The sequence below is a fragment of the Phragmites australis genome, chromosome 5, assembly GCF_958298935.1.
Source record: "Phragmites australis chromosome 5, lpPhrAust1.1, whole genome shotgun sequence".
NCBI classification, from domain to species: Eukaryota; Viridiplantae; Streptophyta; class Magnoliopsida; order Poales; family Poaceae; genus Phragmites; species Phragmites australis.
The window spans coordinates 37,284,860-37,308,377 of record NC_084925.1 but is presented as its reverse complement, the minus strand read 5'-3'; the positions used below and the strand labels follow the sequence as shown (position 1 = coordinate 37,308,377).

The window sequence follows — 23,518 nt, the reverse complement described above, 5'->3', positions numbered from 1 at the left end:
GAACAAAACAATAGGAAAATAAAATTACCACCCTCAGAAAAAGGAAGCAGATTTTCCCTTCCATTTTGGCCATACTCATGCATTTGAAAAACATGATGCGTACTGATAATCAGCCCCTGATTACACTGGTGGCAATATCAGAAGGGGCTGTATCTCCTTTCATCCGATATCTGTCTGAGATATACAACAATCTCCTGGCCTTCTCTTTTTTCAGTAACCAAATACAACCGGCCGAGCTGCCTAATTTTACAACAGACGTAACACTAACAGTGATAAAAACTATGCGATCAACAGTGATCATTGCATGACGAGTCAAGCACAGCCAGGTCCTTCGAGGTAAGGTTGCCAGCATCAGGCAGGTCTCTCGCCACCATCTGGCGCAGCACTAGGTTTCTGTGAATTGCTTTGGTCAACATCCATAGGTGCGCTTGTTCTGGGAGGTGATGACGGCTGCACCCCACCATCGGGATAAGCAGCCTTGTACCTTGCTCGCAACCCTTCATCGACAAGCCTTACTCCGTTTAACTGGTTACCCAGAGAAAGCCATCTGAGCAAAAGAAGAAGGTAATTCTTGAACCTGGTTACTCACGTTAGAACTTAACAGAAAACTTATGGGAAGACAAGAGGCAATGACTAGTGCGCACCCAGCTTGTGTATTATGCATTCTTGCAAACAGTTCCAGCTTCCTTGTCCTTGGGCTTATCCGTTCTAGCATGGCGTACATCTGCATAACAAAACAGATTTGAAGCATCCATCCTATTCTTGAAATGATATATTTCAGAAGACAATGAAATCTAGAGGTTTTCAATTTTGCGCTTGTGCATTATTCGTTCCTAACCAACTTGTATGAACTATAGAAGTGGGTGCATTACCTCATCAGGTTTTCTGCTTGTTTCACGCACTTCGGCAACAATAACGTCAGTGTCTATATTCCTGTTCACTAAAGGGTTTCCTTTTATTCCAACAAGACAATGTTCTTTACTGTGATTCAACCAATGGCCAGTGCGGCCAGTTCGAATGATTCGTTGAAGTTGATTAGTCTTCACCCAGATAATTTCCTCAACACGCTTGTAACCCCAGAGCTCCAGACTGAGGAATACAAAAAAAACATACAGTGAATTAGTGAAAGAATGTCACATTCAAAAGCAGAAAGTCAACATTTGAGGAAATTGCTCCTCAAAAAAGCATTCAGAGGAGAAAAAAACATTGTGCCTGTACAGTGGACACTAAAGAGTAAAGGAACGTTTGGCATATCATCTATTAAGTTACAAGTGTGATTTTATAAAGCACATTCAATAGCCAATATATTTCATTGGAGTAAAACATATTGTTACAATAGAGCTAAATAATTGCTTGTTCCCCTGCCAACATCACTGAACAAAATTTAAGGCTTGAAATCTTACCATTCACGCCCAAGTTCCATTGCACGACCAGTGACCCATAAGAAAATTAAACCATCAGTTTGCAAAGCTGGAACATTAAGTGTCCTCATTTCATCGTCAGCCATTGTGCCATATGGGAGCTCCATATGAATATCCCAAGGGGGGTCAGCCATAATCACCCCAAACTGTCCTAAGATGTCCATTCTGAAGTTCCGAATATCACAGTTTATCCATTGAGATTCTCCAAGCTCTATTTCTGAACAATATTCAGCTCTCTGGGGCTTTATTTGCCTAGGTGGTGCAAGGGCACCAGCCATCATTGGAGGTACATCTGGTGTTTGATCAAGCTCGTAGTGGACATACTTGCAAGTCTACAGATTGTATGATATATGTAAGATGCAAACAGCCAAACAGGCACATGACAGTAGATTAGAAGAAACAGGTATGCATCTATGGTCACCTTTGTGTGACGGCAAGTGTCCAGGAAAGAACAGTCTCCTAGGTTTGTATCAGTATGAGGAGCGATAATACGCCGAAAGTGGACCTGCTTACAGTGAAAGAAAAAATTTACATAATGATTACCACGAATACCTAAAACCATGTAGCAGAGATCCAAGAGTTCAAAGAAATCATTTGAACATTACAAATTGAAGAAATCCTATGGTGTGATATTATCATCTATGAACTCATCAAGTATTCAATAAAAATTAACCGATGCATTTCTCAACTGAGTAACTATCTTATTTTTCAGGTTACAGCCATATGTTGAGTAAAAAATAATTTAACTTGGGAGCACCATAAATATCATTAGTTGCCTTTCCAAATTATTTGCCCAAAAATGCAGAAAGTGTTTCTCTTGCATGGACTTTGGGAAATATATGGAACTATTATTTTATCCTCTCCAGTTTGGTCTCATTTTAACAAATAAGAAAGAAGCTCTAAAGGACAATTTCACATAATATGTTAACTAAGTAGAAAATTTAAGCTTTACAGAAAGAAAATCTGTGGCTAAACGCTTACTGTCAATAGACAAGGTGAATTTTTCGTAGAAGTGATGGCATCAAATGCCACTGATGCTTTTTCCAAAACGAATAAAGATGTAGAAAATCATATGATGGGTAGGGCGAACAAGAAAAACATTAACACTGACCTTATCACAGGCCACAAAGGAACCTGTTTGGCGTCGGCAATCTTCTTTAGTTAAATTGGTACAATATTCCTTTAGCTGGGAGCCACCCTTTGTTTTGAACTGGCAAAACAAAAACAAAGGTTAGAAAAAGAGGTGATAATCAAACAGTGAAAGGTATACCAACAACCTGAATATTAGGGTAAATCATAGGATAACTTAAATGAGTCGGGCTCAGTAGTTATAATTTTGGCAGACTTAACAACACACAGATGATGATTATGGAAGGACTGAAACATAAACAATGTTTTTTTGTCTTTCACATTAACCCAGTCCATTAACTACATCAGTTTATGATGAATCATTTAGTTTAGAGGTGGCCATTCTGACCACTCACACTTAGCATCATACGATAGTCTCAACCCTGAGAATTTGTAAGCAGACCAAAAGATTAACGTAACTGTATAAGACCTCTACATTAACACCAAACAGTTCAACTCCAAAGCATATCGATCAAGAGGTAAATAAAGAACAAACCTTTGCTGCGACAGCAGTCTCTTTTGCCGTAGGCCGGTGAATGAGATCCAGCAGCTCCTCTCCAGTCTTCGTATTCTGCTTCTCTCTATATGTCTTCTTGTTCAGCAGCAGCGCTAAATCCTTCAGGTCGTCCTCCTCTGTCCTCTGCTTCAGCTGGGTGGGGCTGGGTCCCGGACCACCACCCATTGGGATAACCGCCCCTGGCGCCATGAATGGCCGCTGCAGCGGCATCAATCCTGGCGGAATCCTCGGCATCGCCATGCCCCTAGACCGTGGGAACATCGGTGGCATTGGGTGTCCCCACATATCCGGCTGCGGCTGCGGCGGGGGGGCCCTCGGTATCATGGCGCTGCTAGCATCAGTCTCGGGCGGGGCCGCCTGTGGAGTTCGCGGAGGTTGGACTTGGGGCACAGAGGCGGACTCCGGTAGCTCTTTGAGGAGTTTGCTCCGGTCGATGGCCCAGACCATCGTCATCTGCTTGCCCCCAATGAAGGCCTCCTCGATCTGCAAGCCACCGCCGTCTTCCGCAATGCGACGGAGCGCCAGGGCCACCGCGGCGGGCACGGAGCCTCCCAGCTCCGCCGCGAGGTCGGCGAGAGCCGCCCGCTCTGCCTCGCTGGCGGACGACGTTTCCGCCTGCAGGCGGCGCGCGAGCGCGGCGGCGTCGATCTCGGCGAAGGGGACTAGCTCGAGGAGGCACACGGCGACCATGGTGCGCACGGCATCGATGCCTCCGACGGCGCCGGCGCCTCCCGCCGCGGCGGAGGTCGGGGAGGATCCGGGCGAGGTCTTGCGGCGGGTGGAGCGGGCCGGGTCTGGGAGGGTGCGGCGGTGGGGGTGCTTGAGGTTGGGGTTCTGCGCGTGCGCGGCGGCGTTGGGGTTCGGGGTGGGGACGAAGGGGCGGCCGTTGAAGGCAGCGATGAGGCGGAGGGAGCGGTCGAGGGAGGGGACCAGGTCCGGGACGAGGTGCTGGAGGGAGGCGATGAGGTCGAGTTGCACCTCCCGGCGGGCGGAGATGGACTCTTCCAAGATCCGACACTGATCGCGCATGGTCGCCAGGTCGTCACCGCCGCCGGGGGCGGCGTCGGTCTGCGCCTCCATGGTCGGTGGCGACGAGATCGACGAGGGTTTTGGAGCTACTGTTGCGGCTTGACGGCGTGGGAAAGGGCAAGGCTACCCTTTTTTTTTAGAGAGAGATTCTGGGCGTTGAGTTGATCGACTAGTGTCAACCAGATGCAAGATCACACTCTACTCTACTGCTGCTAGTACTAGCTACCCAGTGACCCTCGCACCTATTGAAAACCACAGATTGAACTCGTCCTAGATGAAGATCAGAACTGCACACCAGGTGGCTTCCTTGTGCTCAAAGAGACGGCGGTTTCGCTCCTTCCAAATATGCAGTCCTTGTGCTCAAAGAGAGAGAAAACACAACTCTACTTCCTTCAAGCCGATCAGTCATTCAGCATCAATTCTCTAGCATAACACAGAAAAAAAAAATAGCGGATCCACTTACCGGTGACAGGGGTGCCAGCAGCAATGATGGAGTTCAGTTATGAATGAAGAATACATGAGTGATATTGGTTCGGCTCACGTCTCGCTTGGTGATCCACTCAACAAGGACATGAGCCGAAACAACATCACACCATGTCGTCTTATTCTCTCAAGATCTTTCCTCAACAATTCCCATCCAATGATCAGATGCATAGCTCTCAGAGCAGCAGCTGGCTGCCTGCCCTTGGTGCTTAGCTCTTTTATCTGCAAACGATGGGCAACCAAGCATTTGCATGCCCTTTAATTAATAGGGACAAAGGTTCCATGGACAGCCTACGAAGCAGCACCCCTTGCCATTCTACTATGCCATAAAAAAATTGCAGCTAGCTCCTGGGTATGTCCAACAGCCCAAGGATCAAGAGAAACAATGCTCATTGCATCGCTGGGATCCCTACTGATCTGCAACTTCCTCTTGCTATCTAAATTGTTTGATCCACTGTGAGAATACAGTATACTTTCGAGTATAGTCTAGTCCTGATGCCAGGCTTCCCCGCACAAGTAGGTAAACTTGTGTTCGTTTGGAGCATTGTTCTTGTCAAGAATCTTCGTCCTTTCATGATTTGTATGGTGCGCACAAAAGCTCAAATTGACTTCCAGCTTGTTGTGTATGAGTACATACACAATTGAAAGTCTGGTAGCTTCTAGAACGTGCCACGTTAGAACGTACAAGTGAATTCAGCAAGAATCTAGGGAGAAACTATATATTTTTCTTGGAAAGAGAAACTACGTATGTTTCAGTACCGTGATGATTTTTAGTTTTTATTGGTTGCAGCAGGTTACGGTGTTGCCAAGATGGCCAGTTCATGGTTAGCAATCAGATCGACCACATGATTAGCGAAAGGAAAACGTCGCAAGATTCGCGCATCTTTTGTGAAGCTACTCAAATGAATCAAATATATAGAGTCATTAGTCATAGTCTGGAGTCACATGCATGCCTACAGCGTTTGCAATTGGCCAGGTGGCAACGCATGCATGCACGTATATAATTGTACTATCTAAACACACAATAGAGGCTTTTTTCCAGGCATTTGCATTTCCTTTGTACTCTCGCCAGCCAGGAAAGACATAATTTTGCATTTGGCTCGTACATGCAGTTAAGTAAAGCAAGAATCTTTCTTTGCATTTGGAGATTGATATGTGCTCGCCAGATGGGCAGCTACTAGCCCGTACTATGCCAAAAGTCTACTGTTCGCAAACATGATTCAAATATAGATAAAACTATCCATGTGCCATAGCACATCATGATGAACCCAAATCCTTGCTCTGAAACCTACTCCTAGTATTCATGCAATGGAATGATGCAAGAGTGAGGTTTCGGCAAAAAAAAAAAAAAGGCAGTCGAACCTAACCTCAGCCCAACCCAAAACCCAGCTCACTCATGGACAGGCCTACTAGGTCCACCCGCGCTCCAACTTAATGGAAACACACGGTTTTTGGTTTTGTTTTTACATTTTTAAATAAAAATTATGAATATATATTTATTTAAAAAATTGCAAATCTGAGCCGATGGAAGTCTATATTTACAATTATTCAAAATTGGCATATATATATATATATTATAATTTTTTATTTAAAAAATAAAAAATTAAAATTGAAATCACGCCATATAGAAAGCCCATTAAAACCTACTAGCTGATCAAACGATGCACCATCTGTAATTCTATTACGCCCATCCCATTAGGCGCTCTCCTTTTCTTGGCCAGCACGTTGGCGGAAGTACTCACCTTCGCCTTCGATTCTAAGGGTATGTTTGTTTGGGTTTCTGCTTCTGGTTTTTCTGAAAAACTGCTTTTGGATTTTACAATAATTTTTTAGTTTTTTAGCACACTACTTCTCAGAAAAGCCATTCCCAGCTAGCTTCTTAGTTTGTAGTTTATTTCATCAGAAGCAGTCTTTTAACTTCTTAGAAACCACTTTTCAGCAAATCTATTTATTTAAATTTTTAGTTTCTAAGCTTCTAACAAAAACATAAACCAAAGACTGTCTGAAACAAATATGTCTAATTTGGCAAGTCAACTTCTCACTCATAAACCCTTGAACCCCCACGATCGAGGTCACAACCCGATCGACACGCCCGCGCACCCGATCGACACGCTCGCGCCGTGTCTCGTGATCTCGTCTCGTCTCTTCACTCGACCGGCCAGCCATGTCACGCGCCCGCCTCGTCGACCCCCGTGAGACGTGAATCCGCAACGGAAGAACGATTCGAAAACTACAAACTCGTGCTCGATTTTGCAGCCGCTTTGTACATGCGGTCAAAAAATAAGCACAGTGCAGTAACACAGTAACTGATGTGCCTTTCTTTTGTGTACTGCAAATGAACAAAGGCTGATGTCTTAGTTGGAGATTTCAACCTGTGTTATATGCTTTTGTTGGGAAATGGATTGACTATGTTAGTTTATAAATAAAAAATTTCTACCGTGTTTGCTTAGGAAACTGTACGATCATAGATCGTTAACACTTGACGCGTAATGCAGCGAAAGAATGGTTAGAGTAGATCGATCCAACGTTGCACGCATCAAATTCCTTGAGCAACTTCTCGATCAAATCCACGACCAGTCCCGCGTAGGTGGTCACGCTCCGCGACCAACTCTGAGCAGGTGATCGTGCTTCTTAACCAATTCCTTGATCAGTTCCTCGAGCAAATTTGCCGCGTCCTCGACTAACTCTGAGTGATTGTGTCGTGCTCCACAAACAAGCGAGCATATATGTCGACCAGCCGAGTAGGTCATCTACTAGCTGGATAGAAGTGACGCGATTTTCACAGCTAGGAGATTAACGTCACAATAGCAATAGCGCATCTATGGTATCTACATGTACTGGACAGGATCATCGAACGTCGATGTGCTAGCACCACGCGCAGCTAGGGTTTTGGGAGATTATGTGGAGAGTTGCGGCTAAGGTTTCAAAGTAGCTCACATCTCCACGCCACCCACACCTATACTTATATAGAGCTCGCTAATGGCTCTCACGTTGAAAGCTCTTTAGGACTCTAACACCTCATGGATCACAATCCAATCAAACCCATATACGAATCTAATTTGTATGTTTTGTTCAACCTATTAAACGTGTGACGCGTTGGATTCATGTACAAACGGTTACGACTCGGAAACCCTTTCTAAACTGAAATCAATAGTAGTTCCTAGTAGGATATGTTGACTCCCGAGTATACACAAAGATCATATCGGCTGAACCTTGATATACACATGCATCATTTTTCCTTCGCCTCACGATACCAGTCAAGTTTAAGCGAGATACGTGTCACGCTTATAATAGCTCGATCATTCACTCGATCAAATAACAAATTCATCATGATTAACTCTTTAATCATATTAGTATAGCCATGCACTTTCTCGATCTAACTTCCTCGAGGGACCTAAAGATATCTATCTCATTATTAAGGATGGACATTTTTCATCTTGATCGCTCACACCCCACGACATATTTATGACAAACCTAAAAACTATCTTTATGACTGCCAGTTATGGAATAACGTTTGGTAGCCCCAAAGTATGTCACTACATATTTTGTGAATCAATAACAAACTCAAGTCTAAGGATCCTACAGATACACTATCTGAGATAACAACTGATAGCACATCATAAATAACAATCATAACAGTAACTTAAGGTGTATATATCCAACATCATGTTTTCTAACATAAATGTCCATATTATTAGCCTGATATATTCATACCTATGATTTGTGAAACGTGATCATTAATTAATACATGCGCTAGTCTTATGAAACATCATAATGATATATGACCAATGATCAATTTAGAATAACATCGTGAGGCAAACAAAAAATTTCACGAACAAGTCACATACTTACCAATCAATTTAAATGATAGTTATTTTTAAAATAACATATTATTTAAAAGTACATAAATATAGACATAAAACAATTATCTCTATAATTGACTTTAGCTCCAACCGACGTTACAAATTTCAATCTGCGTAATGCTTGAAGGCGGGGGGGGGGGGGGCTCTGTATTGAAAGTATTGTGATTATTGTCACCTGCGTCCGGATGTTGTTTTGGATTGTCAACGTGTAATCGAATTGTATGTCCTGCTGCTGAGGATCGCTCGTGTCTTCAGGCATTACTGTTTTAGCAACTTCGATCGCATGATCAGCATTCCTTCTTTCTTTTTTTTTTATCCCGTTTGTAATTTTGTTCCTTTCTCCGTAGATGCATTTTGTGATGCAGGCTGGTCATACAAACTAATCTAGTACTTAAGGCATCAGGCCCTACCCAGTAATCACAGCATCAACCAAGAAAGGTAACAACTTTTTGAAAGTAAAGCATTCGGTGAAAGCATCAACCAAGAAAGATAACACCTTTCTGAATGCAATAAAACATTCGGTGAAAATATGCCTCAAATGCCTTGGAAGATGACTCTGAGAGGAGAAAAGATCTAGAAATAGCAAGTACTATTTGAGGTGAAATAAGTTGTAGCATGTTGATGAATGGAGTTACAGACATGCTGCTCAAATTGTATCAGTAATCATTGCTTCTTTTTTTTACATGTTCTACCATAATTCTGAGAAGAGATGAAACTAAGCTTTCAATGTTTCGATGCCGTGAAAGTTAATTTCCTCTGCAGAACAGAAGTGCACGAACGCAGCAACAAGCAAACCAGCCTTCAGCTTGACACTCCGGGGGATGCCATAGCTTCCCTTCCCCACAAGTCCTGTCACAAATAGCCAGAAGCATAACACCAGCCAGCTGCAGCACACGAATTCTCCAATATCTGGGCCACCGGGCACGCCTTCTGCTGCACTGGCAACCACCCGCCACGCTCCAACAGCTATCACGATAATGTTCAATATTGCAAGTGCTGTCACAGGGATGAACACTGGTGATGAATCAAAGGTGAACCGCCCTTGGTCAGACTTATTGGTGCCGTCATCACCATGGGACAAGCACTGTCTCGGAGAGGCCTACATTCTTGAGTAGCACAGTGATGAATGCGAGGAGCCAGGCAGATGATGAGATGATCCGCTGCATTCTTTGGTTGTTCCACCAGGTGCAAGCTGAGACCCGGCAATCCATGTACTCCATGAAGTTGTATATGTTGTAGGTCACTAGGTCAAGAATAGGGCTAATGGGATGCTGAAACCAGGTTCTGATGCCTGCGGAAGTATATAAAGTTCAAACAAGCAATAGCCAGTTAGCCAATGAAAAAAAATCGTTTAATTGCATTTGATGTGGTGAGTAGTTCAAGGATAAAGGAGTTGGTGGTTAGGCAAGGATAAAGTTTTTAAATACGAATCTGCAGTGAAAATAATGAAAATTGTAGTTAGAAACAATATATGGATGGCAGAAGGTTAAAAAAGGACTGGTTTGCAAGGAGGCAGTAAGGTCCCAGGAGCGAATAGCATAGCTCAAAAGGCACCCTCATCGGCCACACGCCGATGACTAGGTAGGCAAGGCATTGCCGGAACTGCAGGCGCTTGAAGATGGTGAGAAGGATTGGGTAATTCTGGATCATGAGTATCTCCAGAAGGCCTGTTGTCCATCTCTTATACTGGATTAGGCTGGCTGGTCCCCCGGTTGGTGCACTGCTGAGGAATGCCGGTGGGTTGTTCATAAGTGCTGATTTCCAGTCAGCAGCATGGATCCGCTGCCTGGTCAGAATGTCCTTAGTCGTTGAATCATAAACCCAACCAATCTGCAAGTACATTGCGATGCACTGTAGCAAAACTGCAACGACACCCCTTGTACTGTAGCAATGTGTGAAGGACAATGCTAAATACCTCCTGCCCCCAACATGTGCCAGTCTCATAGCTGCAGTCAGACACTTCTTTTACCACTTCAATACTACTCGATAAATCATCGATCGGTGCTTCGAGCATATATTCAGATATGACACTATTAGCTTTCTTTTTGACTGCCAAGCTTCATTTGGAGCTCCTTGAAAGATGGTGAACCTGAAAAAATACAACCAGTTGATCATGTAATGCAATGAACTGAAATTCATTAGGGGTACAAACACTTCTGAGCCCTGACAAATACATATAAGTTTATGGTCGGAATTCACCATTTGTCCTTCTTGTTTCGACATATGTGGTGCAGTCTGATGGCATGCCGTAAACGACTTTCCTTTGTGAAAACAACTGTCCCATTATAATAAATGCCTTGTAGTCCAGCAAATCCATGTCAAAGTTTCTAAACCCACCAGCACAGAAAAATTGTCAGCAACAACACTAGTATTCAGTACTGCACACAAAAGGTTAGTAAGATGCAGATGACTATTAGGGTAGGGGCTCTTTGGATTGGGGGTATTTCATTGGACATTTTGGAATCTGGCTAAAATTTGTGAAAAACTAGTATGATATGTTCATCTATACCTTGTACATAACCTACGTCTGATTCCCAAAAGGGTCATCCTTGAGGGCACCGTAGAATATCTGTGGCGCCTGAACGAATCAGCTGTAGATCTACATTGCACAGGGGACAACATGCAGGTTGTTTGCAAACATGTTGCAATCCACGTTCAGCATGATTGGCGCATTTGTCAGCATGGCGGACACCCTTGTCTGCACAACAAATTGGTCAGCAATCACTAATCTGAACTCAGCTTATCTTAATGCAGCGGGCACTTCTCAGAACTTTCTGTGTTACTAATCAGTGCTCAACTTATTCTGCTGAGGAGAATGAGAAACACTGACCAGGACATTGATGGCCCCGGCCTTGAATGGTGGTGATACTTGTGGCTCTTTTCTCTTGAGATGTATATGAGACTTGGGAACCCTTCTCCTGTCGTGCTCTTGCTGTTGTCCCACAGGATCTGAACTCAGAAAAAAAGAACACCAAATCAGCAAAAGTTTTGCACACCATGAGATATATTTCACATAATATTTGACAGCTAGTTACTCGTACAGTTAATCAGCTTCGTCTCAACCTTAATTATGGTTGGATGATTCTTGCGCTCTACACCCAAGAGGTCAGTGAACTCGCCGTTGTGAAGCACAAGGGAGCCCTCCTCGGCGTTCTCAATCTGGCTTATCAACTTCTCATACTCGCTCTACAACAACACCAAGAAAATGGGCATGAGCAAAGATCAGACACTGCATAAGTGCCACTGTCGTGTACGTGGCTATGCGCACGACTCCAGAACTTGGCAGTTAACCTTTATGAAGGTCCAGTCGCGCAAGAACTCTTGATCAGCCATGCCGGGCTCTGGGTCGGAGGAGAAGTAGATGAAGGGGGCCTTGACTCCGACGCCATGCCTCCTGCAGAACAACACCCACAACCTCGCGAACGTGGCGACCTCAAGCAATGCATAGCAGGTTAACGGCGAGCAGCCATCGTCGGAGATGTAGCATGCCAGCTTGCCGGCCAGGTAGTCCATGACGAGAAGCGAGAGCACGGTGTTCACCATCACCACTGGCGGCTCCAGCTCTGGTTCCGCCGTGGTCACGAACATGTCCACTGCTGGGAGCTCGTTGGGCCTAGCAATCAGCACGTGAAGAAAAAAGCGGAAATTGTTTTCGGACACATCAACACATAGGCACACGTCACGTTGCGTTGCTACCTTTTGAAGAGGAGGCGAGGGTGTGTCTCGAACTGGACAGAGTTCCACTTGTAGTTCATGTTGAGTAGCCACAAGAGCGCGAACCACGTCTCGTAGACGAGCGATGTGAGCCAGCACCGGGGCGCCACGCAGCAGCGAGGCGGAGCAGTGGGCAAGGAGGGCGAGAAGAAGGGAGAGGACGCCAACTTCCACGCCATGAGGCGGAGGGGTACCCTCTCCTGCAGCTTCTTGGCGCTCACCATGGCCGAACCAAGCAGACTTGCTCACTTAGCAATAGCACGCCATTAAATAAAGATGGGACTTGAGCCATGCTGTGCCACCTGGCCCTGTCATGCCTCGTGCCACGTCGAGCCATGCTCACTAGGCACAATTGGCCCATCATGCCGTGCCATGTAGGCACGAGTCAACTCCAGAAAGGCCCAAGCACGGCCCTTGGCACGACGTGCCGTCGTCGTGCCGTGCCGGCCAAGGTACGACCCTGCTCCATATTGCCTGACAATATTTACATATTTATCTCTTACCATCTCACACTTGTGTCTCTCATACTCCATATCGCCTGACAATACTTATAAATATCTATTTATTATCATCTCACACTTGTGTCTCTCATGCTTACATATTTATCTCTTACCATATCTCACCAAACAAACAGGGTCTTAGTGTCTCACACTTTGTATTGAAGAGATTAGAGGATAAACATAGGAACATGATCATGCAGATTGTGTGGTGCCCTTTTCGTGTCGTGCTGGCACGGGCACGACCCAAGCCATCGTGTCGTGCCGGCACGCCCACCATACCAAAATCCTAGGCATAGCACGGCCCTCGTGTTCATGCCGTGCCGTGCTTTGGGCCATGCCAAAACATCGTGCTGTGGGCGGCCCAGGAATGCCACAGCCCAGGTCCTAGCTCTACCATTAACACAAGCAAGCGCCCTGAATCAGCACTGGTGAGTGGTGACTATATTATAGTTCGAATGTAGATAGATTTTTTTAGACTAACATGACATCACAAGATGCCTGGCTCCATTTGTTAAATGAAACCGAGTCACAAAGCCTATATTTGGTTCCATTTTTTAGATATAAGAAAGCTGGGGTTTTCCAAACAAATAACAGAACATGAACCCAAGGATTTAGATACAAGAAGCTAGGATTTTGTAACCAACCTCTTGGGCTTGCGGCAAACTGAGGCATTCCTTTACGTAGCCAGCAGCCACCACAGCGACCTGCAGTCTCCTGCGATTAACCAAGCATGCTGAAGTGCAGGGGAGACGGCCTGATGGCAGGTCTAAAATTGTAAGCATCAACGTGGTCTAAGGTAACATAACTTTTCTGACAAACTTCAAACAGATGTGCAAGTGTGCTACTCGTCTCTTCTAAGTTTTACCCCATCTATAGTTTGCAGCTGCTTGTGTAGTTGTATGAAAAGAAAATAATCACTTTTTAGTTCTGAAGGCAAGAGCACAAGAGCAATCTGAAGCTACGGATGAAAAGTTCAATCGTACCTTAAAGCAACATGAAACTCTGGTGAAGAACGCTAGGATCAAGTTGCCGGAGCCAACGGAGCTCGGCTGCAGCGGCAGAAGTACGGAGACCTCACCGGGACTAGCGGCGAGGGAGGCCGGCCGGGCAGGCGCCAACGGCAGCGCCGTCTTCCGCAGGAAGCCCAGGAGCTGTGGGTGGCGACCATGGCGCAGACGACCAGACCGGTCTGGGAGAGGTGAAGCAATGGTGGTTGGTGAATCGTCAACCGGAAGGAGGCGGCGGCGACGGCGATTCCTTCACAGGTCGCGGCGAGACGGAGGCAGGCCCTGGCAGGGTAAGCGGGAGGAACCGTCAGATGTGTTGGGAGGAAGATTGGACGGCCTGGATCGTCTAGGTGTGATATGATGCTCGTGTATAATTTAACCGCACACCTCCACAGTAAGCCTTCGACCTGGGTTACGTTCCAATATTGTTTGACGGAATAACAAAAGTACGCCTTTGAAGTTCCATTTACGTTCTTCTTGGGGTGCGCCTCCTAGTAAGAACTCTCCCCGTCCTCCTAGTCAGAACTCTCCCAGAGTCCCAGTGCCCTCCGCTTACCCATGGCGGCGCCGGAGCAGGAGCCCAATCCCGAAGCCGTAGCCCCATCGCCATCCCGCGAGCCGCCTCTGGATCTAGAAGCCGATACCCCTGCCGCTGTCGGCGGCCATGCGCTGCAGCCATGGGAGCAGCACGCCGCCGTGATCAACCTCCCGCGCTACGACTACCGCGCGTCCGGGTCCCTCCTCCTCCGCTCCTGCTCAGGCTTCCTCATCACCTGCCCCATCAGTGCGTGCCATGTCCCCTTTTGGAGTTTATTTCTCCATTTTAGCAAGTTTGATTGTTTTGAAGATATATAGGAGTAAACTGCTCGAATTAGAAACTTTCCGGTCATGGATTCGTTCGTGGATTCTCGCGGCGGTCGCAACTACCAAGCACTAGAGTTAGTTGTGGATATTGGAGGCGCCAAAGTAGCTTGTTTTAGGGGGAAAACGTAGCTACCATTATGCTAGCATTTGTGTTCGAGTTCTAATGAGCAGTGATTCTAAGGCAAAACTGCATTATTACAACATACGAAATGGTCCTATTATGAAATTAAACGAATTAGACATATCTTGAATTGAAATTTCCAGATTGCACTAGTATCACCCGTATTGCTAAGCATGCGTAGTGAGCATACATTGGCCAGTTAGTATTCTCATGATTTCAGGAATGAATATATAGTTGCCTTGTTACTACTAATGGATTGGATTTAACATATTTTCAATTCTTTTATGCTTGGTGGATCACCATTAGTTGTTACGTACTTGTGTGTTGAGCATTGTGCTATGCCGCTGGTTGTTGCCGTGTAGTGACAGAAAAGGATGCAATGAAGATAGATGATTTTTTTTAAAAAAAAAAAATGCTGATTCATTTGCAGAACCATTTTGAAAATTTGAACTGCCAAAAATTAGATAGAATCCATATTGATGGTAGGTAGATATACTTATACTTACACACTTTATGCTATTGTCATCTTCTTACAGAACGTGAGAAAAGTGCAACCAAGGAAGCCATTTCCATTCTTGAAGAGGTCATTACTCATCAGTCTTGCTCCATATTAACTATTATTCGGCGGTAGATGATTCTAGTGCATGAAATTCTGTCCTGTAGAACTTTGCCTTTTCAGTTTCATTTATCTTCATAACGCTGCATTAAAAATTAAAAATTATATGGCATTTCATTCATCATTTGATGCATGCCCTCAAACCTACACAAGAAGGAAGTTAGACCTTATGCTTTCCCACCTAATAGTACTTAATGGTTCTATCCTTTCGGTGCATATGTTTTTCACTTGATATTCGTTTGAGAGTTCAAGCTTTCATGCTACTTTTGAGTTGTGTTTGCATCTTCATCCGGTTGTTTCTTTTTGAAACTTGGCCTAGTTATAGAGTCTTGTCAGATTAACTTAAATGCATTAGTGCAACTTTTAAGTGACATTTACTTTCTTGTAGTATATGTTGCGACCTTTTACAATTTTGCAACTTCCTTGCACTATATGTTGAAATATGCTGACATGAAAGTTTTCTTATTGTCTTTTCCTTCAGTACATTGGTTGTGCACATTTGTCAGAAAACTCGGAACCATGTGATGTGAAAATTGCAGCAAAGAGAAGAAAATTGTGCTCTGAAACATCGGAAGATTTAGAAGAATCAGCAACAAATGGGAAGAATGATGCTCCAGAATCAACTGGTTAGTATAAATTATATCTTATTTCTTTATAGGCACAATAAATGTAGCAATGCTGTTGTGCTTGGATGATGTTTCAGTTACCTGTCTGTTATTTTCTGATCTTGTGCATTTTCTGGCACCATAATAGGCAGCATAGGGGATTCCAATTCACCTCAGTCCAAGACAAATGAAAATGTTGACAAGACTTCAAAGCTCTCACTGGTTAAGCTATCAAGAAGCGGTTTGCTTTTCTTTAAATTCCCTAGTGGTGGCTTTCATGTTGTTCAGATGCTAAAAGAAGTGCTTCATTCACTCAGATCTGGGAAGCTTAAATCTCCACAGTAAGGTTCCAACTTCATTGGACTAACTCATCTTTTGAACTGCTGCTGGTATTAGCTGGGGATGTCATTTGGAAGTGTTGGAAACAACCACGTGTTCTCCGAATTTTCTATATTGTCTTGAACTGTAAAAAGATGCTAGCCCATTACAGTTCTTCTACAGTATTTTCTTGAAAAATTATCGTCAACCTTGATTTAATTTTGAATTTACATTCTTGATTTTTCCTTCTTAATCATTCTGTACAACATGTTGCTCTTTGCTTTCTTATTTCTGGTAATAGGTTGAATGGTATATAGTGTAGACCAGAGTATTGGAAATGCAAATCGAGGTTCAGATTTTGGAGTAACGAAAGCCAATTCTTAAGCTCTAGTGGAAATATAGAAGTTCAGTGTTTGTTTCAGAATCAAGCTAAGGTTCTGCCAAGGTTTGTGCTGAGAATGTAAGATTATTACGTCGCCTAATTTATTAAACTATGAATGGACAGATGGTGTCACCGCATATTTCCCATTCAGGAAACTTGTGTTCTATCAGAAACAGAACTACATGCCACTGTGTCGAGGTTATTCCTTGACTTCTTAAGAAGCAAGAAGGACCACGATGAGCCTATCAAGGTAGACATTGCACCACTTATCCTTTTCTTTTTCCTATTAATTTTATTGAGTCAATGGATTTAAATTCATTCAGCTTTCTGTTACAATTTTATTATCAAGCCCTAGTGCAGATATCCTTATGTTTCAGGTCTCATACACCGATTCATGTGATTTTCTAGAATTGTATCCAGCTTAATTTTCTAATGTAGCGAGCAAGTAAAATTATCCTATTAGAATATTATACATTTCCACCATCATTAATTATTTAACATCACATTACTGCATTATCTTTTCGTTGAAAACTGCACTTATCTCGAGGAATGTCAGTATGTTTAGCATTCTGAGCAGTATCTCATGGAAATATAGTGATCGCATCATCATAATGTATTATTCAATGAATTAAATTTAACATATGGTAAAGTTCGCAGTTGCGTATAATAGAAGAGGAATTGATGAGACAGAGATGAAGCTGCCGAAGAAAAGTAATGAAGGTTTGAATCAACAAGCTTTGATGGACAGGGAACAATGTTTCAAGGTCGTTGCTGCTGCTGTCAAATCAGTCGCTGAGAACTCAGTGGTGGATCTTAGATCTCCTGAGGTAAACCTTGCACAAACGTTCCCAGTAATTTACAGCACTTTTGCTTTTTCGAAGCTACTTGTCAGCTGACTGGAGGATTCAAACTTCAAAGCACCATAATCCAAAGACTCCAAATTGGAAAACAACGAAGCTTTAAATGCTGACTAGTGTAACTAAGGTCCTATTTTCCATTCCATCATGATGACAGCTGAGAAAGTTTGGTCACGTATTGACATCTGACATACTGCAATTTCAGCATGTTCCTTGTTGGATGCAGGGTGTGTCGGAAGACCATTTCAGATTTCACTAGTCACTACTAAGCTAATGTTGGTCATCAAAGTTAGCATCCTGAAGAAACTCCACAAAATTTATGATCTATTGTAATTTTTTTTTATTTCTCTGCATATACCTTGTCCGTTATTTTTGCTTTAAAATGTAGCAGAAAACTAGACTTTTAACATTTCATTTATCTGTTCTATGCAATCGAAACTTTTTCTATATGGCCCTTTAGAACAAAGGAATGCGCCTCTTTAAATTTTATGGCATTCCTAGATCCATAGAAATTTTGGAGGAAATGTAACATGAGGTCCAACAACATGAAAATTTTCACCTGCCTGTGTTTTTCATGTGTTCCATCAAAAGTAAAAACAGTCATTCATGCAATCTTTCTGTTTTGCACTTGAATTCCAACTAAATTCTTGTGTTCTTTTAGATGGAAGGAAAAAGTAGGTCCAAACTAGACTTTTAAATTTATGTTATTTTAGATATAGGGAAAATCTAGGGGTTTGAGATAATTTGTAGACTGTGTCAAGTTGAACATTAGTTTGCACTATTTCTCAATAATTCGTGTGTTATGACTAATATGGTTTTGTAAGTGAATGACATGTTCCCAATGTCCAGGTGGCAGTACTAGTAGAGATGCTGCCCCTTTCTGGGGTACCCCTTGGATCTTCGGTGGCTGGGGTGTCCGTTCTCCCAGCCGAACTCATCTCGACTAAGCCTCGCCTTTGCGTCAGGTCTTTGGTGTCGGATGCAAAAGCAGCAAAGAAGTGAACCCCCTGCGTTGTTGATACCAACCAGAGTAACTGTGACGCATACGGTCCAATTTGTTCACCTGGCCATTTGTATCAGAGTAGCTTCAGCCTACGCCTTCTTTGATCAAGATGAGTTTCTTTTTTTTAGACCAATGTCAAGACGAGTTTAACAAGCATAGAAGACACTTGTATGATGTCTTACGCGTTGTATCATCCTTAGCCCCCACCAACACTTGTTTGTCTGCCTTTGGGGAGGTCAATTTGTAGCAGCAGAGTTCATCCAGTTCTTGGAGGCATGCTTCTTGTCGTTTTTATTAGCGTGCCGAAATGTCAAAACTGAGTTCGCTGCACATGATGCTGTTCTACTGTTTTCTGAACTTTGTCAATTGTGTCCACTTCAACCACAAATCATGATGCATGTTGCTGAAGAAGCAGCCTCTGCAATGGCTTTTGTTCCAGCCACCGTACTTTTCCCCTGCAATGTACTGTGGTGCTCATCATGGTAATAATTTTTACTTGAGATGAGATGCTGTCAGCTGCAAGCTTTTTGGGAAGTGGTAAATGGTCTGATTTTGACAAAGAGATTGATGCCATGCCTTTCGCAGCATCAAAGGCAAACACATAAACTGACGAGTATATTTTTTGGACCAGATGCAGGATGGGATTTGTCGATCCTTCAGCCGGCAGATCGGTGGTCTGTATTGACAAGCTTGCCTTTTAGGCTTTTAACAAACGCCAACTCAAACGGACGAGACGACACACGCAGTCACGCGCGCACATGAGCTGACTGATGTTTTAATCATTCTGTGTTTTCTTCCAGCAGAGAGAGAAAGAGGGGAACATAATGCATAGCCATGACTCCTGATTACATTGCTAGTATATACAGGCCTGAAATTAAGCATATCAGCTGTTCTTTTACGACTCAACCTTGGCTTGGGGGTGGTGAACTGGATATACCTCCTACCCATTAAAGATTAAATCTTAGATTTACTATCTTACTAAGATATATTTTTTTCCAATGGTAAACACATGTGATGACTTCGTCAATTTTCAAGCTCTGCAAAACAGCGGAAAGTTGCCTTTACCACTTCGGTACAATGGAACTTGTAAACTGTCATTCCTAGGATCTTAGTTAAGGCGCTTAGTTCGAGACAACTAATTACTGCTCAATTTGGGGCATGTTACTAGCTAGTGGTATCCAGAAGAAACTACATCTCTAGGGGGGGGGGGGGGATGAAATACAAGCGACAGGCAACATGGATGAGACTCATCTACAATACTCAGCACAATGATTAAGTCATGATCCACATATTGAAAGGGAAAGGTCCAGGTTAAGTCTCTGTCCGGCAAAGCAGCCGCCTGACGGTCCCGAGCATCCACTGAAGCTCATCGACGACGGCGACGAGAGGACGCAGCTGCCTTCACTGGGCCAGGAGGAGACACTGGCTGCTTCACCTCTAGTTGCGCTGCTGAACAGGAAGCGTCTGTTTTCAAAGTTGATGTCCTTGGAATATAGCTGCCTCATCACAGGGCTGAGATGATCTGGTATGGGCCTGCTAATCTGTTGAAACCATGTATGTAGCAGTTAGAAGGATCAAGTTGGTAGATTTATTTCGTCTAAGTTAAGTTGGTAAATTTATTAGAAAATACAACACGATGGCAATTTTTGACTGCAATAAGGTGCAACTAGTTTCTATAAGAATCGATCCTGCTTGAGATCATTTCTTTGCAGTGGAACTGCATGGATCAACAGCGGTACGACAAGAACCTACAGCACTCAGGTGCTTCAGAAGCAAACGGTACACTGGTCGTCTTTGCTCCCCTTCTCTTCAGCCAGAGCAAGGCAACCAGAGAAGCTTTAATGGGCTTGTTCTTTCAACATCTGCACTGCACCATCGCCGCCATCATGGCACTACTGCGTGCAGCTGCAGGGTTGGAACCGATCGAGTACTGCAAAAGCCACTTCTTTTGACATATCATTGTCGATGAGCCGAAGGATTGCCTCATGGCTCTCAAGAGTCATTTCTGGCACTCTGCTGGTACTAGCAACAGTACCACTACTACTATAACAGCCACCGGTTTCCGCCATTTCTGGCTCGGATCAGAATGCCAGTCAAAGAGAAGAGCTGATTTGAACATCCTATAGTTAGGTCAGTCAAAGAGTTGAGAATACTCGGCAATGCTTCCTGCTGCAGCCCCAGATAATGCTAGGATGCTAGCATATAGGAGAATTCTGCAAAGAAATCATTTTCTCAAGAATCACAGCAGAGACTAATGAAAACTAGGGGTGTAAGCCTTTCAACTACGTTTTTTTCGAGAACTCACTGAGCATGTTGTTTCATTAAAAGGAAGAAGAAGTTACAGACGACCACACCACCGCACCAAAGCGAGTTGGAGCAGCAGGTTACATCTTCAAGATATTATACGAATACATAAGCGCGACCTAAGGAGAAGCAAAGCCTGACAACTAGTAGTACGAGGGAACAATATGGAAGGAAAGCAATACAAGGCTAGGAGTTCGAGAAGACTCCTGTTGCCGGACTGCACCCAACACCATAGCCTTTCAACTACGTGAAGTCGTGAACACAATGGCTTATCATGTCCACGTTGCAGTAGTAAAGGAAGGCAGACGAGACTAGCGAGACATGTGAAGAGAAAGATCAGGGTGGGAAAGCAGTTAAGACAAGAGAGAGAGAGAGAGAGAGAGAGAGAGAGAGAGAGATCTTCTTTTGATAAGCCTTTTCTTTTTCTCACAATACTTCTTTTCAGTAACTTTTCTTTTTACCTGGTGTACCTTGAAAGGCTCAGATCCTCGCACCCAGAATCCCAGTTCTTGCAGGGTAGAAGCAACAGCATCCCTCTGCCATCCGAGGCCCTCGCTTATCCTCCTCCTACCCATGGCCATTGCTTGCATGTAATCATCGCCGCAGTGCGCGGTGCCAAGAGCCCCCATGTCACTGTTCCCCTGCATGCTTTCGAGTGTGGCTGCAGCTTCTGTGACTTCTGTCCCTACCTTTGCCCTGTTCATCCAAAGAGGCAAAAATGCATGCCAAAGATTAGGGAAATCTTTTTTATTCGAGCAGTGTTGGAATAGTAGGAATAAAAGCAGCAGAGGAAGAAAAAACCTTTTCATGGGTGGGCACATGAACTCTTTGGGGCCTCCCTCATCAACGGTGAATGAGTGCTTCAGATGTACTAGCTGTGGCTGCATCATCTCTGATGGTAACATGAAAAAGATAAGAGAAAGTAAAGGTGGCTTGGCTTTCCATTAGCAGCATACATGTGCAGGATTAGGGCAGTAAAAAGGTGGTTTGGCTTTTAGTTAGCATCAGACATGTGCCAACCTAATAAAGTGAGCGACTGCTGCAGACCACATGCATGCATGACAGTGTAATCTTGCAAATGACCATTGCTGTTAGTATTAGGAATGTTCAGTGTTTTCTGTGCTAGGCATGATCATGCTTCAGAATATCTCTCGCTGACCTTCAGACAATAGAGTAAATATTATTGAATTATATTGTAACTTGATCTAATCCAAATCCCAAGAAAGAAGCTACAGCGTCGGGGAGAACTAAGAAGATTGCCCTGATAAGAAATTGAATCGGGAGTAAGAGGAATGGATAAGGACAAGGAATCTCCCTCTCTCTCTCTCTCTCACACACACACACACACCCACACAGACACACCCACCTTTCTTTCCAGTATCATGCCATGAACTTCTGTACATCTGTTTACCAAGAGCAAAAATAGCTTGAGTTACGTACATGCACATTAATTCTTAGCTTCAAGAGAAGATGTATAATAACGACAGCTGATGAAGCATATCCCTATGATATATACGTGTTAAGGTCTGAAGAAACTGACCTGAAGGTGGCTCTTGACATGAGCAATGGTGAGCCCTCTAACGTCCATGAGCTGGAGAATGAGCTTAGGAGTAGCTTCTGCATCCAGCATCGATCACCACGAGCACGCATGCATGAGAGCGAGGAAACAAAGATGTGAACACATCCACAAGAACGTCAAGAACACGCGCGCGACCAAGAAGCTCTGGGAGAAGGGAACGTACTGTCTTGCCCACCGAGGCAGTCGACGGCTCGGACGAAGCTGTGGTGGAGCTCGCTGGTCCACCTCAGCCTGGGCACCTTGGACCTGCTGTACCTCCTCGTCGCCGCCCCGCTCCTCCCACCGCCGGCGGCGCCACCGGCCATCTCGCTCTCCCTCAACCGGCAAGCCTTCAATCTCTTCTTCCCTAGCTAACTCTCTCTCCCGTGGTGGCGTGGCGTGGCGTGGTCGCGCGCGCGCCTCACTGCGTTGCTAGCTATCTCCACTGCTTCGCTCCTCCCCCTCGTGGTCTGTTTCAGGGCCTGACCGCCTGACTGTCGGGTTGTCTATATATCGTTGGGCGTGTCTAGACTAGTAGACTATAGACTACAGGGTTAGCGCAGCAGCCGCCTAGTGATCCCACGCGTCACGAGAGATGGCCATCATTAGCAGGATTCAGTTAGGTCAGAGTACCGCAGAACCCAGAAAACGCGCATACGGCACAGGCTAGCTCAAATTCTTGTTTTTAGTGAACTTTAGTGAATTTAGATTTTTTTTAAGTTATAAATGCCTAATCACTGTTATATCCTATTTTCCTGCTCAATTTTTTAAGCTAGATCCACCCTAGATACATTATACTCAGGGCCGGCTCTGAGGGGGTCGAGCGGGGTGGCCGCCGTGGGCCCAAAAACCGAGCGGCCCCTCTTCATGTATCTGTGTATAATATATATACCTAACAGTCCGTACGACAATAGAAAGAACTAGGTCTAAAGTAGTAGCTAGGCTTAGTAGTTCGTACGGTATGACGTAAGTAGTCTGGTTCCTCCGGTCCATAAAAATTCAACTGACCTGTCTGTCTAGTCTATTTGGTTGTTTGCTTGTTTCATGTTTTCTTCCGTACATACAGTCTAGTTTCTTGCGTTCCGTGAGACTACGACTCCAAGGCGTCCCGCATGCCCGCAGCTTCGATCGAGGACATGCATCAGCCATTGCCATAAGAGTTTTCGTCGCTGGTTTTTCTGCTCTATAGTTTCTACTTCACCTCAAATGGATCCGACCCTTGTTGAGA

The 23,518-nt window shown here is 44.3% G+C and overlaps 3 protein-coding genes and 1 pseudogene across 5 annotated transcripts; 1 reads left to right on the top strand and 3 right to left on the bottom strand.

Moving 5' to 3' along the window:
- Window positions 1–82: 82 nt before the first annotated feature.
- Window positions 83–4,539, bottom strand: LOC133919492 (probable N6-adenosine-methyltransferase MT-A70-like). Its single transcript, XM_062363896.1, has 7 exons — window positions 3,046–4,539; window positions 2,533–2,631; window positions 1,843–1,926; window positions 1,404–1,753; window positions 873–1,089; window positions 645–724; window positions 83–547 (listed from the first exon to the last, which is right to left on the bottom strand). The coding sequence occupies exons 1-7, from the start codon at window positions 4,144–4,146 to the stop codon at window positions 352–354; spliced, it is 2,127 nt and encodes a 708-aa protein (XP_062219880.1). The 5' UTR covers window positions 4,147–4,539; the 3' UTR covers window positions 83–351.
- A 4,476-nt stretch (window positions 4,540–9,015) lies between these two features.
- LOC133918034 (cellulose synthase-like protein H1) lies at window positions 9,016–12,688 on the bottom strand (annotated as a pseudogene).
- Window positions 12,689–14,137: 1,449 nt separating this feature from the next.
- Window positions 14,138–18,866, top strand: LOC133919491 (uncharacterized). Of its 3 annotated transcripts, none has more exons than XM_062363894.1 (8): window positions 14,138–14,446; window positions 15,184–15,230; window positions 15,745–15,889; window positions 16,017–16,209; window positions 16,692–16,818; window positions 17,219–17,395; window positions 17,631–17,713; window positions 18,275–18,413. In XM_062363894.1, the coding sequence occupies exons 1-7, from the start codon at window positions 14,221–14,223 to the stop codon at window positions 17,682–17,684; spliced, it is 969 nt and encodes a 322-aa protein (XP_062219878.1). In that variant the 5' UTR covers window positions 14,138–14,220; the 3' UTR covers window positions 17,685–17,713; window positions 18,275–18,413. The 3 variants fall into 3 exon arrangements, with proteins under 3 accessions (XP_062219878.1, XP_062219879.1, XP_062219877.1); XM_062363895.1 differs by having other exon boundaries at window positions 14,139–14,446; window positions 17,652–17,713; XM_062363893.1 differs by lacking the exon at window positions 17,631–17,713 and having other exon boundaries at window positions 14,141–14,446; window positions 18,275–18,866.
- A 775-nt stretch (window positions 18,867–19,641) lies between these two features.
- On the bottom strand, window positions 19,642–22,756 carry LOC133917652 (myb family transcription factor MOF1-like). Its single transcript, XM_062361531.1, has 6 exons — window positions 22,475–22,756; window positions 22,273–22,349; window positions 22,099–22,135; window positions 21,534–21,624; window positions 21,194–21,428; window positions 19,642–19,969 (listed from the first exon to the last, which is right to left on the bottom strand). The coding sequence occupies exons 1-6, from the start codon at window positions 22,614–22,616 to the stop codon at window positions 19,706–19,708; spliced, it is 846 nt and encodes a 281-aa protein (XP_062217515.1). The 5' UTR covers window positions 22,617–22,756; the 3' UTR covers window positions 19,642–19,705.
- Between the last annotated feature and the right edge of the window lie 762 nt (window positions 22,757–23,518).

Coding starts and splice junctions, on each gene's coding strand:
- LOC133919491 (XM_062363893.1), top strand. CDS start 14,221: ATGGCGGCGCCGGAGCAGGAGCCCAATCCCGAAGCCGTAGCCCCATCG. Junction 15,890..16,016: donor TGATGCTCCAGAATCAACTG/GTTAGTATAAAT, acceptor GCACCATAATAG/GCAGCATAGGGGATTCCAAT. Junction 17,396..18,274: donor TGGATCTTAGATCTCCTGAG/GTAAACCTTGCA, acceptor CCCAATGTCCAG/GTGGCAGTACTAGTAGAGAT.
- LOC133919492 (XM_062363896.1), bottom strand. CDS start 4,146: ATGGAGGCGCAGACCGACGCCGCCCCCGGCGGCGGTGACGACCTGGCG. Junction 2,632..3,045: donor AGACTGCTGTCGCAGCAAAG/GTTTGTTCTTTA, acceptor TTGTTTTGCCAG/TTCAAAACAAAGGGTGGCTC. Junction 1,927..2,532: donor CCTTTGTGGCCTGTGATAAG/GTCAGTGTTAAT, acceptor CACTGTAAGCAG/GTCCACTTTCGGCGTATTAT.
- LOC133917652 (XM_062361531.1), bottom strand. CDS start 22,616: ATGGCCGGTGGCGCCGCCGGCGGTGGGAGGAGCGGGGCGGCGACGAGG. Junction 21,625..22,098: donor GCATGATACTGGAAAGAAAG/GTGGGTGTGTCT, acceptor TGTTACCATCAG/AGATGATGCAGCCACAGCTA. Junction 21,429..21,533: donor ATGTGCCCACCCATGAAAAG/GTTTTTTCTTCC, acceptor TTGGATGAACAG/GGCAAAGGTAGGGACAGAAG.